At 54.4% G+C, this 18,164-nt stretch overlaps 1 protein-coding gene across 1 annotated transcript in view; it reads right to left on the bottom strand.

The window, feature by feature from the left end:
- The window catches only part of CD99 (CD99 molecule), a 33,657-nt gene extending 19,378 nt beyond the window's left edge, over positions 1 to 14,279 (bottom strand). The window contains exons 1-3 of the mRNA XM_018043745.1: positions 14,111 to 14,279; positions 2,565 to 2,594; positions 247 to 288 (exon numbers count right to left, since the gene is read on the bottom strand). Coding sequence (XP_017899234.1) covers positions 247 to 288; positions 2,565 to 2,594; positions 14,111 to 14,177 — 139 coding nt within the window. The 5' untranslated portion in view covers positions 14,178 to 14,279. The remainder of the gene's footprint in view (positions 1 to 246; positions 289 to 2,564; positions 2,595 to 14,110) is intronic.
- Between the last annotated feature and the right edge of the window lie 3,885 nt (positions 14,280 to 18,164).

Genomic DNA, 18,164 nt, shown 5'->3' on the forward strand with positions numbered 1-18,164 from the left:
GTAACAGATACTCGGCATAAAGAGACGCTTCCCACGGGACCCCCAGAGCACCTCGCCAAAGTGTCAGTGTCTGCTCTTTTACAGCCGCTGCTGGACGTGAGACATCACAGCATCGTTCAAATATTAACCACGCTGTATCCATTGCGGGCATCTAGCCATCTGCATCTCCCCCAGCTCCTGGTGAAAGTGGGGTGCATGACAGCTTCTGCGCTGAGTTTTTGGACGCTGAGCACCTCTGCTTCTTACCGGGCGCTGGTTTTTGTGGAGGAGGAGTGGGTTTCTTGTCATCTGTGAAAGAGAAAAGACATTTCAGCCAGGAAATCTGGTGGCTGGGAAACACAGTCAACCCTCCACGCTCTCCTGTTTTCCTTAAAAAGAGTCAGAGAGGGGTGGTCTTCCCTGGGTGGGTCCAGGAGTTAAGGATCCCCCTGCTAATGCAGGGGACAGGGATTCAAGCCCTGATCTGGGAAGATCCCACAAGGCATGTAAGCCCACGCTCCCACAACTCTTGAATCACTTCAAGATCCAACTCTTGAATCCTGCATGGCCTAGAACCCCTGCTCTGCAACAAGCGGAGCCCCCAAAATGAGAAGCCCGTGTACCCCAATTAGAGAGTAACCCCCGCTTGCCAAAATTAGAGAAAGTCCACTGTCTGCCACAAAGGCCCAGCAAAGCCAAATAAATACGTTTCAGAGAAAGAAAGAAAAAAAAAAAAAGAGTCAGAGAATGTCTGAAGCATCATGTTTTCCAGACAGCTCAGCCAGCGGCCAAGGAGCGGAAGAGGAAGCCCGGAGAACAGCTGTTTAGCACCAGGTCACGGGGCAGAGCTCGGGGCCTTTGCAGGAGCTGGGGGAGCAGAGGGATGGCGGACCCCTGGCTAAAACTAAAAGGCTGTTCCAGTTTCTTAGGCGGAGCACCCTTTTGGCCACCTGGGACTCCCACCAAGGCTGATCCTCTGGGCAGCAAGGCAGAGTGGGGCTGAGATCACGGACACCTCCAGGGCACCTCTTCCCAGCAGCCAAGCAGAAGAAGACTCTCACCATCAAGAATAAGACTGTTCCCCTCCCGAACACTCCCAACCGATGGCTTTTGGGAACGCTGCTGCTCTTGTGGTTTCACTGATGCCTCCGCATCGGACCCCAGTTGTTAAAAAGAGACGTCCTGGGATGGATCCTGGGCCCCCAGATTCCACGGGAGCCTCAGCATCCGACCTACTTTACAAAGAGGGTCTTTGCAAGTAACGTTGGTGAAGGTGGGGGTTCACGGTGGGTTAGCACAGACCCGTACAGACGAGGGCCCTTAGGAGACGGAGACTGGGAGATGGAGAGGCGCTGACGCCAAGTGGCCACGTGAAAGGAGATGCGGAGATTGGGGAGACGCGGCCGCAGGATGAGGGATGGAGTCAGGGTGACCCCGGCGGAGCAGCCCACGGGGGGCTGGCCCACAGAGGGACCAGTCCATGGAGCACCAGCCCACGGGGGACCAGCCCACGGGGGACCAGCCCACAGAAAATCAGCCCACGAGAAACCAGCTCACAGAAGTCCAGCCCACAGGAGACCAGCCCACGGGGGACCAGTCCATGGGAAACCAGCCCACGAGGGACAAGCCCACAGGAAATCAGCCCACAGAGGACCAGCCCCCAGGAAACCAGCCCACGGGGGACAGCCCACGGGAGACCAGCCCATAGGGGACCAGTCCATGGAAAACCAGCCCACAAGGGACCAGCCCACAAGGGACAAGCCCACAGAAAATCAGCCCACGAGGGACAAGCCCACAGGAAATCAGCCCACAAGGGACAAGCCCACAGGAAATCAGCCCATGGGGGACCAGTCCACGGAAAACCAGCCCACAGGAGACCAGCCCATGGGGGACAGCCCACGGGAGACCAGCCCACAGGGGACCAGTCCATGGAAAACCAGCCCACGAGGGACAAAGCCACAGGAGACCAGCCCACAGAAACCAGCCCACAAGGGACAAGCCCACAGGAAATCAGCCCACAAGAAACCAGCTCACAAAAGTCCAGCCCACAGGAGACCAGCCCACAAGGGACAAGCCTACAGGAAATCAGCCCACGGGGGACAAGCCCACAGGGGACCAGTCCATGGAAAACCAGCCCACGAGGGACAAGCCCACAGGGGACCAGTCTACAGGGGACCAGTCCGTGGAAAACCACCCCACAGGAGACCTGCCCCCGGGGGACAGCCCACGGAAAACCAGCCCACAGGAGACCAGTACCCGGGGAATCAGCCCATGAGAGACCAGTCCACAGGGAATCAGCTCACCGAGGACCAGCCCACAGGGGACCACCCACTTCTCCAAGCGCCTGGCAATCCCGTGTGGCCTCCTGACCGCCACAGAGTACGGAAGTTATTCAATCCAAAAAAAAAAGGATTAACGTATCCCGATGAGAGCATCCCGATTTTCCTCAACAAATGTGAGTCTGGGGATCGCCGTTAAGACGTGTTTCAGAAGATCTACCGACAGTAATATGGAACAGAATAGAGTAGAGCATAGAGTGTATAGAATCTACTCCAAGTCTATAAAACGCTTGCAATCTGACTTACCATCAAGGGCGAGCGATAAATCGAAATCATCTGGAAAAAAAAAAAAAAACAGTCCAGTTAGTTGCGAAAAATTAAATTCAGAAGGTAAGAAATCAATACAAAGGGGGTGTGGTTTTGGAAGGTGGATCACGTGTTGAGTTCTCTCTTGCAATATTCACCCTGAAGCCTCAAAGTAAGAACACGTCAGCTCATGTTTTAGACTGTCGACGATCTCCGGGTTTAACATCAATTAAACTAGCGGGAAACCAGGATAACTCTGCACGTGAGTTACTCTAACAAAAAAAGCACGTCTTTCGAAATCGGCAGGGAGCAGCTTCCAGCACTGGGGTGGGTAGCCATTGCCTCCTCCAGGGGGTTCTTCACGCCCCAGGGATCCAACCCGCGTCTCCTGCACTGACAGGATTCTTCACCGTCTGAGTTACCGGAAAAGCCCAATTTCCAACACACGACGGAGAAAAACGTGGAGACGAAAACCCGTGGCATAGCAACCTGTCTGTAACTAAACAACCCAAACGCACTTCCTGTAGAAACACCAGACGATCCGGAAAAGGGTAACTTTTCCTTTTCTTTCTTAACTGCTGCCGAGAAGGGGGGAGCTGCCTTTATTCCGCTGCTGTTCTATCCGGTTGCTGGCTGCTTTATTGAAACGATGTCAACACTATTTCTATTTCCAATTAACGATGAGATGAAGAAAAGCCAAGGTAATTCTGCTGAGCGTCCGGTCCGCAGGAAGGAGAATGGTGGCCGATTGAAGGATCACTGTTCCGTTCAGTCCAGTCGCTCAGTCGTGTCCGACTCTCTGTGACCCCATGGACTGCAGCACGCCAGGCCTCCCTGTCCATCACCACCTGCCGGAGTTTACCCAAACTCATGTCCATTGAGTCGGGGATGCCTTCCAACCACCTCATCCTCTGTCGGCCCCTTCTCCTCCCACCCTCAATCTTCCCCAGAATCAGGGTCTTTGCAAATGTGCACAAATCAAAGATGACACGCACCCACCCCCCCAACCTCAGGAAGTGCCGGGCATCTAACAGGCCGCTTTCATCCCCAGGAAGCTCCAGACGGTCACGACATGTTCCGTCCTGCAGAATGTCACACAGAAAGACTAGAACTGCCTGCCTCTCCCTTCCTCTTTTGTGTGGATGCGGGCGGGCGGGCAGCTGTGTGTGCTGAGTGACTGAGTGTGTGTGTGTATGTATCTGTGCCCATTTACAGAGTGGCTTGGGATTCCCTGGCGGCTCAGATGGTAAGGAATCTGCCTGCAATGCGGGAGACCCGGGTTTGATCCCTGGGTCGGGAAGACCCCCTGGAGGAGGGCATGGCAACCCACTCCAGTATTCTGGCCTGGAGAATCCCATGGACAGAGGAGCCTGGCGGGGCTACAGTCCATGGGGTCGCAAAGAGTCAGACACGACTGAGCGCCTCTCACTCACTTGGGACCCACGGGGGGTTGGTGTGTAGGTGTGTGGTTTGGGGTGTTTGCATGCGTGTGTCCGTATAGGTACGTGTGCCTGCTTTGTGTGTGCAGTGTGGATGCGTGGATTTGCGGTGTGAGTACAGATGGGGATTCCTATGCTGATGTGTGCAGTTTGGGTGTGTGCCCATGTATAAGTGGAGAGTTTGGGGCAGCGTGTCTCTGTGTGTGATTTTTTTCCCTATGTGTGTATTAAGAACAGGCAGACAGGTATTACTTAAAAAAAAAAAAAATGCAATCATGCCATTTGCGGCCACATGGGTGGACCTGGAGACGATTATACTCAGTGAAGTCAGTCAGACAGAGAAAGCCAGATATCATGTATCGCTGACGTGTACAATGTAAAAAAACATTAGACCAGTGAAGCTATTTATAAAACCAAAACAGGTTCACAGACACAGAGGACAAACTTGTGGTTCCCAAAAGGCAGAAGTGGCGGTGGGGCGATGAATAAGGGGTTTAAGACTCAGATGCACGCACTCCTACATCTGGGCTTCCCAGGCGGCTCGGAAGGTAAGGCACCCGCCTCCCCATGTGGGCGATGCAGGCTCGCTCCCTGGGTCGGGAAGACCCCCTGGAGGAGGGCATGGCGACCCACTCCAGTGTTCCTGCCTGGAGCGTCCCATGGCCGGCCCGCCAGGCTCCTCCGTCCATGGGGTTGCAGAGAGTCAGACGTGACTGAGCGATGAAGACGTTCACCCTGGTGCGTATGTGTGCGCGCTGCAGGTACGCGCTCATGGGTGCGTATGCGTGTGTGTGCACATGCGCGTGAATACGTATTGAACCAGCGCTGTGCGTGCGCGTGCGCGTGAATACGTATTGAACCAGCGCTGTGTGTGTGCGTGCGCGTGAATACGTATTGAACCAGCGCTGTGCGTGCGCGTGAATACGTACTGAACCAGTGCACACACCTTCTGCCTGAGGGGGTGTGCACACAGTGGTTCCCTGCTGAGCGGCGCTCACTGCAGACTCTGGTAGACGCCCAGCCGGGATGGTTCTCTACCGGTCAGCTGGGCGGCGTCTCCACATTGGCCAGGCCCCCGCTCTCCCCGGAGGCTGCCTCCTGTCTCCCCACCCCGACTTCAAGAAGCTGACGGCTCCCCTGAGTGCCTCCCACCTCGGCGGGGAGGCCCATACACAGACCCCCCCAACCCAAGCCCCACCCCAGCGATCATGGAGGCGGGGCGGACTGTCCACACGGCCAGAAGCTGAGTGCCTGGTGCAGACCTCAGAGGCAGAAACCGTCAAGGCGGTTCGCTCGCTGCAGAGCGTGGCAGGACCCCAGCCCGCGGGCCGGAAGCCTGCAGCGCGTCTGTGGTTTGCAGGCGGTTCCCCCTCAAGCCTCCGGATGTGCTGGAGGAGGGGACAGGGAGGGGGGCACCCCGTGACTCAGACGGGGTGAGGCGGGCCCCAGAGAGGACACCAGGCAGTGAATCATCATGCAGCATCCTCCCCATCACGCTCGGCCAGCTGGTCTTCCTTCCGTCATCCCATCCTCCCGAGACCCCGGGTGTCCCCAAGGCCTGCGCACTGGCCTCCTCGTGGGGGACACCGTCTGGGGCTTCACCTGCCACAGAAACCACGAGTCTGTGCCCCTCATAACCACCGAACCTCCAGGTGCCCAGCACGGAGCTCAAGGCCATGGGCCATCTTCCCTGGAGTCCCACCAGGGTGACACGTGGGCACACTCCAATGGGAGGACAGGCAGGCCATGAACACCGAGTCACAGCAAAGATCAGTCACCCCACGGGCGCGGGACACCGAACCACCTCCACAGCGGCATCTCCCGGCTGTCTGAGGGAGCCCTCTCAGGGAGCTCTTCTCCAGCACCACAGGGGGCAAGCCGCCCTTCTCCGGCGCTCAGCCCTCTTCCCGCACCGTGTAGACGCCACGGGCATGATTACAATGGATTAGATCCATCAGCGGTTACAGAGGTGAAGCGTAAGCTGGAGAGAAGTTTTTTTTTGTGGGGGGGGGGGGTAGGTGGGATCTTGGGGGAAGCCAGCATCCACCTTCGCAGAGGCGGACAGGGAAGCTTGCTTCCTGCAGCCAGACAGAGTGTGTAGTCCACACCCCAGGCGACACTCACCTTCTTCCCCAGCCCTGGAGTCCCCTTATCCTGCAGGAATGCAGAGAGGACAAGCCACAGCCTGGTGAGAAGCTTATAAGGAGTCTAGCTGGTCTATTCACCTTATCTACAATTTATATATCATTTATGTGTGATCATTCATCTAACTTCTATCTCCTGCAGAAGGGAAAGGCTACCCACTCCCAGGATTCTGGCCTGGAGAGTTCCTTGGGCTGTACAGTCCATGGGGGTCGCAAAGAGGCGGACACGACTGAGCGACTTTCACTTTCAAGATCTCAGTTCAGTTCAGTCGCTCAGTCATGTCTGACTCTTTGTGACCCCATGAATCGCAGCACGCCAGGCCTCCCTGGTCCATCACCAAATCTTGGAGTTCACTCAAACTCACGTCCATCGAGTCGGTGATGCCATCCAGCCATCTCATCCTCTGTCGTCCCCTTCTCCTCCTGCCCACAATCCCTCCCAGCATCAAAGTCTTTTCCAATCAGTCAACTCTTCGCATGAGATGGCCAAAGTATTGGAGTTTCAGCTTTAGCATCAGTCCTTCCAAGGAATATTCAGGACTGATTTCGTTTAGGATGGACAGGTTGGATCTCCTTGCAGTCCAAGGGACTCTCAAGAGTCTTCTCCAACACCACAGTTCAAAAGCATCAGTTTTTCGGTGCTCAGCCTTTTTCACAGTCCGACTCACACCCATACATGACCACAGGAAAACGTCAAGATCTATCTACTTATATTCATCCATCCATCCAACTGTCCAATCATTACACGCATCCATCTAACTGCCCAATCATTGCATCTATTGGCCTCATCTATCTAGCTAGGCATGCATCCTGTCCGTCACCTATAAATCTATAACCCATCATCCATCCATCAATCATCAATCCCATCTACCAAGGGCTGCCTCCGTCCAGCCAGGCCCTGCGTGCAGTGCCAAGTCGCTTTAGTCCTGTCTGACTTTTTGCGACCCCGTGGACTGTAGCCCGCCAGACTCCTCTGTCAACGAGCATGTTCCAGGCAAGAGTGGTTTGCCATGCTCTCCTCCAGGGGATCTTCCTGACCCAGGGATGGAACCCGGGTCTCCCACACTGCAGGCAGATTCTTTACCAGCTGCACCAGCAGGGAAGCCCCAATCAGGCCAGTGGTCCTTAACTCAGTCCTCAGCACAGTGGCGGGGGTGGGGGCTGCCCTCATGGGTCAGGCAAGCACCCCATCCCCGTGACCTCACCTCCCATGACAGCCCCCCCCCACCCGCCAAGCCGCTCTCAGACCCACCCAGGCCCTCTGTCTTCATCCTACACCGTGTGACCCCTTGTTCAAGCACTGAAGAATTCACCTGCCTGGCTCCCTTCATCCAGCAAGGCTTCATTCTATGCCCAAGATGAGGGCATCTGGATCCTCCATGGATCACTGACCTCTAAGACCATCACAGCAGATGGTGACGGGCCACACTTGAATTCTCGCCCTGCAAAGAGAAATCTGCACGCCTCCTCGCCCGCCCCAGAGGCAGCATCATCTGCTTGCTGGCTACCCCTAATGCGGTCCACCGCGCCCTTGCGGTCACACCACCACGACGCTTCTGGTGGGTTTGCAAAGGGGCAGAGTGCAATCAGACAAGGCTGGGGGTGGGGGTGGGGGGTGGGAGACGGGGAGGGACGCTGATAAAAAGAAGTGGTCACAATGTTTTTGGCTACACGGTCTGGGGATGACTAATACCTTCCAAGCTCTGGAATGCAACCCTTCTGACTTTAGCCGTGTGCTCAAGGAAGGGTGATGAACAAGCGGGAATTCACCCTAACTCTCTGCAGACACTGGAAAATCAATGATTGATGTATCTATGTTCCTCCTGGCGGATTCTTCATCGTTCTGGGTCAGGTTTCCTTTTGCAGGTCTTTCCTTCCTCCTGTGGGTGCTGCCCTACGAAAGTGCCTTTAGTATTTGCTGGAAAGCTGGTTTGCTGGTGTTAAACGCTCTATAATAACTGCTTATCTGTAAACCTTTTGATTTCCCTATCAATGTTGAATGAGATCCTTGCAGGTAATCTTGGTTGTAGATTACTTTTTTTTTTCTTTCAGTACTTTAAAGGTAGCCTTCTATTCCCTTCTGGCCTGCAGAGTTTCTGCTGAAAGATTAGCTGTTAGGCAAACTCGGAGGTGGGATTCAAGAGTCACAGGACATGTATGTATGTGTGTGCTCAGTCGTGTCCGACTCTTTGCGGCCCCACTGGACTGTAGCCTGCCGGGCTCCTCTGTCCATGGGATTCTGCAGGCTAGGATACTGGAGTGGGTTGCCACGCCCTCCTCCAGGGGATCTTCCCCACCCAGGTACTGAACCCAGGTCTCCTAACATTTGGCAGGTGGGTTGTTTTTTTTTTTCCACTAGTATCAGCTGGGGAATCCCAGACATATGTACGCTTATGGGGATGACAGAGGATGAGATGGTTGGATGGCATCACCGACTCAATGGACATAAGTTTGGGCGAACTCTGGGAGTTGGTGATGGACAGGGAGGCCTGGCGTGCTGCAGTCCATGGGGTCGCAGAGAGTCGGACACGCGTGAGCGACTGAACTGAAGTGATGGTTAATTCATGTTGCTGCATGACAGAAACCAAGCCAGTATCGAAAAGCAATCATCAATCAATTAAAAATATACTTTTTTTCAAGTTATCTTTTTTTTTTTTTTTTTTTTTCTCTCTCTGTCTCAAAAGCACCCTAAGGAATCATTACTCGGCTGTTTGAAAAGTCGATGATGTCCTGACTGGCTCTTCTGGACAATAAAGAGATTCTATCAAACACTTTCACGGGCAGAACGCAGAGCAAAAAGAAAGAGGTTTCAGACTTGCAAACGCATGTCAAAGTCCCCACCCAGCCTGTGACCCTCAGGAACAAAGAGGTTTCACTATGAAGCCAGGTCCACCCAGAGACACAAACCGGTCTGAAACCATACCAGGGGTTACTTAGCAAAGTGTGGGCAGAAGCAAGCTGGTGTTTGCTCCTCTGACCTGTTTGATGATCTTCTTTGAACGCACTCAACTCATAACACATGGGAGGTCTCGAACTCCCCACCCCACCACCCCATGGAGAAACACTGGGGAATTATTAAAACAAAAAAAAAGGAACTTTTTGGTCTCCTGTTTACAGGACTTAAAAAAAAAAAAATAATCTGAGTTAGCCAAATGGTGGGTGCACCGAGTCATTCTAAGACAAAGCTGAAACTAACACACCCATATGACAACTCCCAAAACTGCTCTAAGAACTCGGTGAAGAATACGAACAGGAAATTTAAAAAAAACCAAAAGGAACTTCTGTTTCCCTACACGAAGAGATACAGCTGCAGCTGTGACAGGCACGAGCAGACCTGGTTTTACTGTGTTTTCCTTGACAGCTATTTATTTATTTTAACAAATCAAGGGTTTGGGGCAATCCGGCTCCAACGCCACCAAATTCACAGGCTCTATTTTCACTGTAACTTGGGCTCACTTCCTGTCTGTGTGTCATATTTTGGAGATTCCTGGGACCTTTCAAACTTTTTCATTACGATCGTACGTGCAGTCATGTCACCTGGTCCAACCCTTCATAGAAAATAGACGGGGAAACAATGGAAAGACTGAGAGACTTCATCTTGGGGAAGGGGGGGGTGGGCTTCAAAATCACAGCAGATGGTGACTGCAGCCATGAAATTGAGAGACGCTTGCTTATTGGAAGAAAAGCTATGACCCACCTAGACAGCATATTAAAAAGCAGAGACACTACTTTGTCAACAAAGGTCCGTCTAGTCAAAGCTATGGTTTTTCCAGTGGTCATGTATGGATGGGAGAGTTGGACCGTAAAGAAGGCTGAGTGCCAAAGAACTGATGTTTTTGAATTGTGGTGTTGGAGAAGACTCCTGAGAGTCCCTTGGACTGCAAGGAGATCCAACCAGTCCATCCTAAAGGAAATCAGTCCTGAATATTCACTGGAAGGACTGATGTTGAAGCTGAAACTCCAGTACTTTGGTCACCTGATGGGAAGACCTGACTCATTGGAAAAGACCCTGATGTTGGGAAAGACTGAAGGCGGGAGGAGAAGGGGGTGACAGAGGATGAGATGATTGAATGGCATCACTGACTCCATGGACATGAGTTTGAGCAAGGTCCAGGAGTTGGCGATGGACACGGAGGCCTGGGGTGCCACGGTCCATGGGGTCGTAAAGAGTCAAACACAACACACCATTTTCGTGTCGCATACAACCAGGCCGTTCTCCCAGGAGGACACGAGCATAAAAAAATACTCACAACTGCTGAGTGTGGTAGAAGTGTGTGTGTGTGTGTGTGTGTGTGTGTGTCCTTCTCCCATATGGTTGTAAGGGTGATTATTAATTAGGACTGGGCCTTCCTCGGTGGTCCATTGGTTAAGAATCCACCCACCAATGCAGGAGAACAGAGGTTCGATCCCCGGTCCAGGATGATCCCAAATGCATCAGAGCAACCAAGTCCAGGCAGTGCAGCTACCGAGCCTGGACTCCCGAGTCCGGGAGCCGCAGGGACTGACACCCCATGCCCAGACCCACTGCTCTGCAACTGGACAGTAACCCACACTCCCCACAACAAGAGACTGACCCTTCGCGAGTGTGCTCAGGCCTGTCTGACTCTTTTGCAACCCTATGGACTGCAGCCCACCAGGCTCCTCTGTCCATGAGATTCTCCAGGCAAGAAGACTGGAGTGGGTTGCCGTTCCCTTCTCCAGGGGATCTTCCCGACCCAGGGTTCAAACCCAGGTCTCAAACCCAGGTCTCTTGGATTGGAAGGCGGATTCTTTACTGCTGAGCCATCCGGGAAGTCTAACAAAGACCCAGTGCCCAGGAATAGAACCTGGGTCTCCGGCATTGCTAGGCAGATGGATTCTTTACCATCTGAGCCCCCAGTACAGCCAAAAAAAAAAAAAAAAATCCACAAAAGCTCTGTTGGAAACAGGTACAGACTTCTCTTCCCTCACTGTTTTCTTTATGATTATACATACAGTCACATCATCTGGTCCCAACCCTTCATAGCACAGAGATGGGGAAAAATGGAAACAGTGACAGACTTCATTTTCCTGGGCTCCAAAATCACGGCGGACGGTGACTGCAGCCATGAAATTAAAAGACACTTGCTCCCTGGAAGAAAAGCTGTGACCAACCTAGACAGCGTGTTGAAAAGCAGAGACGTGACTTTGCCAACACAGGTCTGTCTAGTCAAGGCCAAAGTCCTTTCTCTGCCCTTTTTCAAAGGTGGGTAAATATTTTGCATGGCTAAAGGAACCTGTTTTGACAACCTGTACTGAAGGGGTGATATTTACTTAGCTGCTTTTTCTTTTACATATATATATGTTTTTTTTTTTTTAATTTGACGACACCAGGTGCTAGCTGGGGCTCCCCCGGCGACTCAGACAGTAGAGACTTTGCCTGCAGTTCAGGAGACCAGGGTTTGATCCCTGGGTCTTCTTTGCAGCATGTGGAAATAATTCCCCGACTAGGAATCTAAACCGTGCCCACTGTATTGGCAGCTCAAAGTCTTAGCCACTGGGTCACCAGGGAAGTCCATGAAGGGTTAGTCGCTCAGTCGTGTCTGACTATTCTGTGACCCCAGAAACTGTAGCCCTCCAGGCTCCTCTGTCCATGGGATTCTCCAGGCAAGAACAGTGGAGTGGGTTGCCATACCCTCCTCCAGGGGATCTATCTGGCCCAGGAATCGAACCCAGGTCTCCTGCACTGTCAGGCGGATGGATTCTTTACCATCTGAGCCCCCACGCTAACTGCTAAGTCACCTCAGTCGTGTCCGACTCTGTGCGACCCCACAGATGGCAGCCCACCAGGCTCCTCCGCCCATGGGATTTTCCAGGCCAGAGTACTGGAGTGGGGTGCCATTGCCTTCTCTGAGGGAAGCCCGTTATATACCCACGAAAGGACTTCTGGAGATCCAGAAACACACTATGCCTTATTAATCCTAAGAACTGGTGCAGGAAAAGACTTGCCTGGCCATCCGGGGGGTTAAGACTCTAGGCTTCCGTGTATGCGGAATCGAGGGAAAAATGGTAGAGACGCACCTCTGTCTCTGCAGGGCAGGAAGAGAGCGGCAGATGTGGAGGACGGATCGCGAGGACAGAAGGCGGGAAGGAGAAGGCGGGATGAACGGGCAGAGCAGCTCGGCCACGCGTATGCTACCACACGCAGGAGAGCGAGCTGGTGGGCAGCTGCCGCACAGTGCAGCCTCACGGGGGCTAGAAAAACTCTCGCCAGCAGGTGTGACTCACACACAGACAAACAACAAAGCGCTCTCACGGAGAACTTTACGGTGGAGCAAACCAGGCAGGTTTTAAGGCAGGAAAGAGAGAAACAGGAAACCCAATCCGGGCCCTCCCCACCACGCTATAAAAGTACTCCAGCAAGTCCCCATGGATCAGGCTGAATGTCTTTTAAAGCCTCCCTCAAAACGCACAAGTTCTTGAACGTGTTTTCAACTGAAAGCCGCTTTTGTGACACCCCCCCCCGCCCCCCGCCCCCGGACTGCAGCCCACCAGGCTCCTCTGTCCATGGGGTTCTCCAGGCCAGAATACCGGAGTGGGTTGCCATGCCCTCCTCCAGGGGAATCTTCCCGACCCAGGGGTCCAAACAGGGTCTCCTGCAAGGCAGGCGGATTCTTTAGCAGCTGAGCCACCACGGAAGGGGCACAGTTTAAAAGTTCACACATTAATTAGCAAACTCTCCCTAAGACAAACAGCAGGCGGGAGCCAGGGCATAAAAAATGCAACCTTCATAGCGCTGAGCTGGAAATTTCCAGATCAACATTTTTTTTTAGGTCTTTGGGGTCCTGCAGTCTGGTTCCTAAATCATGCCTACCACTGATCTATCCAGTCCTGAAGACTGGACACCTTTCCTGTCGCTGTTTCCTTAAAAAATAACCATATATAAAGGAGAGAAAGCAACCGTTAATTGGAGAAACCGGTTTTTTTTTTTTTTTTAAAGCCACACCCAGCAACTTTCCTTTTAAAAGGACAGAGAAGGCTGGAAACCAGGATCTCAACTTCCATTTTAAAAGGAGAAAGAAAAATGCCCCCAACAGACAGACACGCTGGGTGTGGAGGGTGTCCGGCCTGGGCGTCCTTTATTTTTTCCAGGGTTCTTCCCAATTATCTCCTGGGCTACATAGCTGATCATTACGCGTCTGTTGGATGCCGAGCCCTGCACCCTTGATGGTCTCCAGGCCTGCGAGTTTTTCCTGCCTCCCTCCCCCTCTCCCGGGTTTCAGGCTCCCGGGCCGAGTCCAAATTTAGGCCGGGGCCGTAGGGCGTGGCTCCGGGAAGGCAGCCGTCACCAGGCCCGGCCCGCGCGCAGCTGGGACCGGGGCCCCTGCAGGGGCGCACGGGTGGGCCCCGCAACGAAACGGGAACAGGGACAGAGCGGGAGGTGGGGTCTCGGGGCGGGGGGCGGTCTGAGGCCGCAGCCAATGCCCATTGGGTGCCTCCAACTTGAAGACTTTGTGGATTTGAAAGCAAACAAACTACTGCAAAAAAAAAAAAGAAAAAACTTCGAGAGGGTCCGCCTCCAAAGGCGCACCGGGAGAAAGCGAGCGGAAAGAGGGAGCCCGCCTCCTTGCGGCGTCGGCCACCGGCTGGCATAGCGGATCCTTGCCGTGGGGAGGAGAGCCCTAGGGGTCCCCGGCGCCGATCCGCCCCGCGCGCCCCGGCTCCAGCCACACAAAGTAAGCCTCCCACCGAGGCGCGTGTCCCGGCATCGTGCGCCCCCACCAGGCAGGTGAGCCCCGACACCGTCCGCCCCCAGGTAACCCTCCCCAAGTGCGCCCCCCAAACTGCGTGCCAAACGATGCCCACCCGCCACGGATCGCCTCTTAAGGTTCGCCGCCCCCCCTTTCCTGGGGTCCCAACGCGGGTCGCCAAGTCCGATCCGCGCGCCCCTGGTCGTGGTCGGGTGCGGGGGCGGCGGGGTGCCCACCGGCCGGCGCTCACTCACCCTGGGTGGACACCAGGCTTCCGAGCAGGCCGAACAGGAGCAGCGTTAGGGCGGCCCGACGCGCCATGGTGCGCCCCTCGCAGCGCAGGGAGCGTCCCGGGAGTGGCGCGCGCGCGGGCTGCCGCACGGGCTGCGGTGGGTGGGCAGGACAACCCCACCCGGCCCGCCCGCGGCGGGGCGGGCAGGCGGGCGGAACCCGGGGCGGGAGCGGCGCCATCGCCCCGCCCCGGCCTGAACTCGCCCCGCCCGCGGCCGCCGCCCCGAACCCTGGGCCCCCGGGGAGCAAGCCGCCGGGGAGGGGCGCGCGGGCTGGAATCCAGCCCTCTCCGGCTCGGGCCGCGTCTCTCCGCCCCGCTTCCTCTCCTGTCTTCTTGGGAACCCCTAGGCAGACTCCCTTCCCCTCCCCTTCTCTGTTAAGTGTGCTCCCCTCTGCCTTGCACGCCGCAGCCCGCGGGCCCGAGTCCAGCCAGGACCAGCACACCGCAGAGCGTGGGTGAGGCTTTTAAGGGCGCAGGGCGGACGCCCCTGGGGCTTCCCAGGTGGCCTTAGCGGTAAAGCACCCGCCTGCCTCTGCAGGAGACGTGGATTCGATCCCTGGCTGGGGAAGATTCCCTGGAGGAGGGCATGGCAACCCACTCCAGTGTTTTTGCCTGGAGAATCCCATGGACAGAGGAGCCTGGTGGGGCTACAGCCCATGAGGTCACACAGAGTCGGGCACGACTTGATCCTTACTTGCCAGGCTGGCCAAGAACCTCCTTTGCAGGTTCTTTGCACTCCCTAAGCGTCTTCCCCCCAAAGGCAGGAATGGGGAGGTGCAGGCCACCGGGCCTTCTTACCCATTCGAGGCAGCTGGCGCCCAGGTTGGGGGTGGGGAGCGACCTTGCTGGGGACAGTCTCCAGCCACAGCTGCAGCGTGGCCCTTTGGCTCTGTCCCAGGCTTAGGTGGGTGCTAAGAACCTTCAGTTGTGTCCGACTCCCTGCCACCCCATGGACTGTGGGCCCTCCAATCTCCCCTGTCCATGGGATGCTCCTGGCAAGGATACTGGAGTGGGCGGCCATGCCCTCCTCCAAGGGAATCTTCCCGACCCAGGGATCGAACCCACATCTCCTGCATTGGCAGGTTGTTTACCGCTGGCGCCACCTGGGGAAGTGAAGCGCTTAAAATGCTCTCTGCCTGCCTTCAGGGCCTTGGAACAGCGGGTTAGACCTAGAATAGCCCTGAGTCACCCGTTTTGTCATTCCACCCTGCCCCCTGGCTCAGACCCTCCCCATCACACGCCTTTCCACTCAGGATGACTCAGAACCCTCCTCCCATTCCACCCCACCCCCTCCACACACACACACACACACACATGCACACACACACACCGCTGTCCTGCCGATACCTTCTGCCGGTACACACAGCGGACACGTGTTCCCCTGTGAGGGACACACACCTAGCTCGAGAGATGCAGTGACCCACACACACCCCAGGACTCCTTGGCAGCTGAACAAACACTTCGGAGGCGCGGAGGACGGTGGTTCTTTTTTCTTGGCCAATGGAAACCCCAACACACACAAGATTGCAGTTACATAATGTAGTCATGTGGGGGGGGGCAGGGGACAGAAAAACAGAAAAACGGCCTGTGGAAGTGTTACTTTTTTATAGTTAACGTGGATTGACTGCTCAGTCAGGGAGCCCCCCCACCTCCGCCTCCCCTCCCCTGCAATGCGTGCGTGCTAAGTCCCTTCAGTCGTGTCTGACTCTTTGCAACTCCAGGAACTGTAGCCCGCCAGACTTCTCTGTCCATGGGATTCTCCAGGCAAGAATACTGGAGTGGGTTGCCATGCCCTTCTCCAGGGCATCTTCCTGACCCAGGCATCGAGCCTTCATCTCCTGCGTTGGCAGGCGAGTTCTTTATCACTGAGCGACCTGGGAAGCCCAGAGAGACCCACACCTCCTTGCAAACTTCTCTCTGCATCTTCTTCCGCGTCTCACTGGGAAGGCTTTTCACTCTGCCAATTATCGTGGTCTGGGGGCCAGTAGAGGGTGTGGACCTTGGGCGGTTGTAAACAAGAGGGCTTCTGGGACCCTTCTTAGGGAGGAAAGGGATTCTGGAGCTCCTGCAGCCATGTTGCTACCTTGACGTAAGTCAGCCTCTCAGTGAAGGAACCATGTGCTTCCTGGCAGATTCCAAAGACCCTTCCCTGGGAGCTTTCCACTTCATCCCAAGTACCTTCAGAAGAAAAACCCTACCTGGCAAATCTCCACCCTCTTACAGCTGCAATGCACCATGGCTGACACGTTTCTCTTTTTAGAAGCTTCTGGAAGCTGGGCATATTTGATCAGTGAGAGACTTGAGTCCCCACCATCAGCCGTCATCTCTGGCACCACTGCGCTCTGAATGGCAGGCTTGGAGTTTTTTTCTCTTTATGTCTCTCCAGAGATGCATTTTGAAGACTTCTCTGATTCATTATGATGACTTTGCTTTTTTTTTTTTTTCCTTTCAGTGCTGCTTTCCTTGGTTCCAAACAAAAAAAAAATTTCCATAACATCATGCAGACGCTTTGGCTTCCAAGAGGCTCTAACTTCCAGAATGAAATTAAGTTAGTTGAAAAACCTTCCTGCCTTGTATCCAAACACCACGGAACTAGAGTGAAGTTCATTAGCCAGACCAGGAGTGGGACCAAGCGCATTTGGGGACAAGCAAGCAACGGGGCTCATTAGGTCAATGCATTCAACTAACGTTGCTGTTCAGTTGCTAAGTTTTTGTACGTGTATTGCTTGAAGCTTCAGCTTCAGCAGCAGTCCTTCCAATGAATATTCAGGACTGATCTCCTTTAGGACGGACTGGTTGGATCTCCTTGCAGTCCAAGGGACTCTCAAGAGGCTTCTCCAACACCACAGTTCAAAAGCATCCATTCTTGGGCGCTCGGCTGTCTTTATCGTCCAGCTCTTGTGAATAAGCTCTTTGTCTGCTGGAGATCTCAGCACGGCAGTTTGCTTCGGCTGATCGTGTTCAGGATCTAAGTCGTGTTCAATTCTTTGCCACCTCATGGACTATAGCCTGTGAGGGTCATCTGTCCTTCACTTTCTCCCGGAGTTTGCTTCCGATTCCTGTCCACTGAGTCAGTGATGCCAGCCAACCATCTCATCCTCTGTCATCCCCTTCTCCTCCCGCCTTCAGTCTTTCCCAGCATCTGGGTTTTTTTTTTTTTTCCCCAATGAGTCAGCTCTTTGCATCACGTGCCCAAAGTATTGGCGCTTCGGCTTCAGTCCTTCCGGTGAGTATTCAGGGTTGATTTCCTTTAGGATTGACTGCTTGCTAGGTGTCAAGCAAATGAAGCTACTCCGATAACAGCTTTGATATATACATACCGGTCGAACCACAGGACGTGACCAAGGTTGGACCATTTCTGATGGACGCAAAAGGCAATTCTACATGTTACTGTTACTCTCGGTGTCTCCCAGTCTTATTCTGGGACCTAATCTGTTTCTTCAGTTTTTTAACAGCTAGTTCATCTGACTTTGGTCCGTTTCTAATCTGCCGTCCCAGCCAGACCTTTGTGTATACGTATGCGTATTAAGTGACTTCAGTCGTGTCCGACTCTTTGCAACCCCATGGACTGTAACCCGCCAGGCTCCTCTGTCCATGGGATTCTCCAGGCAAGAGCACTGGAGTGGGTTGCCATGCCCTCCTCCGCAGGATCTTTGCCACCCAGGGATGAAACCTGAGTCTCTTTTGTCTCGTCCCTTGGCAGGCAGGTTCTTTACCAGTAGCGCCACCTGGGAAGCCCATATATATATATAAACTGTAAAGCAGACGTGTGCACACAGGTTAAACAACAGACGCTTATTCCCACAGTCCGGGAATAAGCGTGAGGAACTCCTCACGCAAGTGGCTCCTGTTCGGGCGCCACTTGCCGGGGTCCAAGTGGGCGTGAGGAACTCCGCCCGTGGCAAAGGTCATGAGGAAGGAGGCTTCGGCATACGCAAAGGCGGATCGAGCCTCAGGAGACCCCCTGTTCCCGAGCATCTACCCCCCAAACCAGGGTCTGCCTACTTCACTGTTTC

Source organism: Capra hircus (genome assembly GCF_001704415.2).
Source record: "Capra hircus breed San Clemente chromosome X unlocalized genomic scaffold, ASM170441v1, whole genome shotgun sequence".
In the NCBI taxonomy this organism is placed as follows: Eukaryota; Metazoa; Chordata; class Mammalia; order Artiodactyla; family Bovidae; genus Capra; species Capra hircus.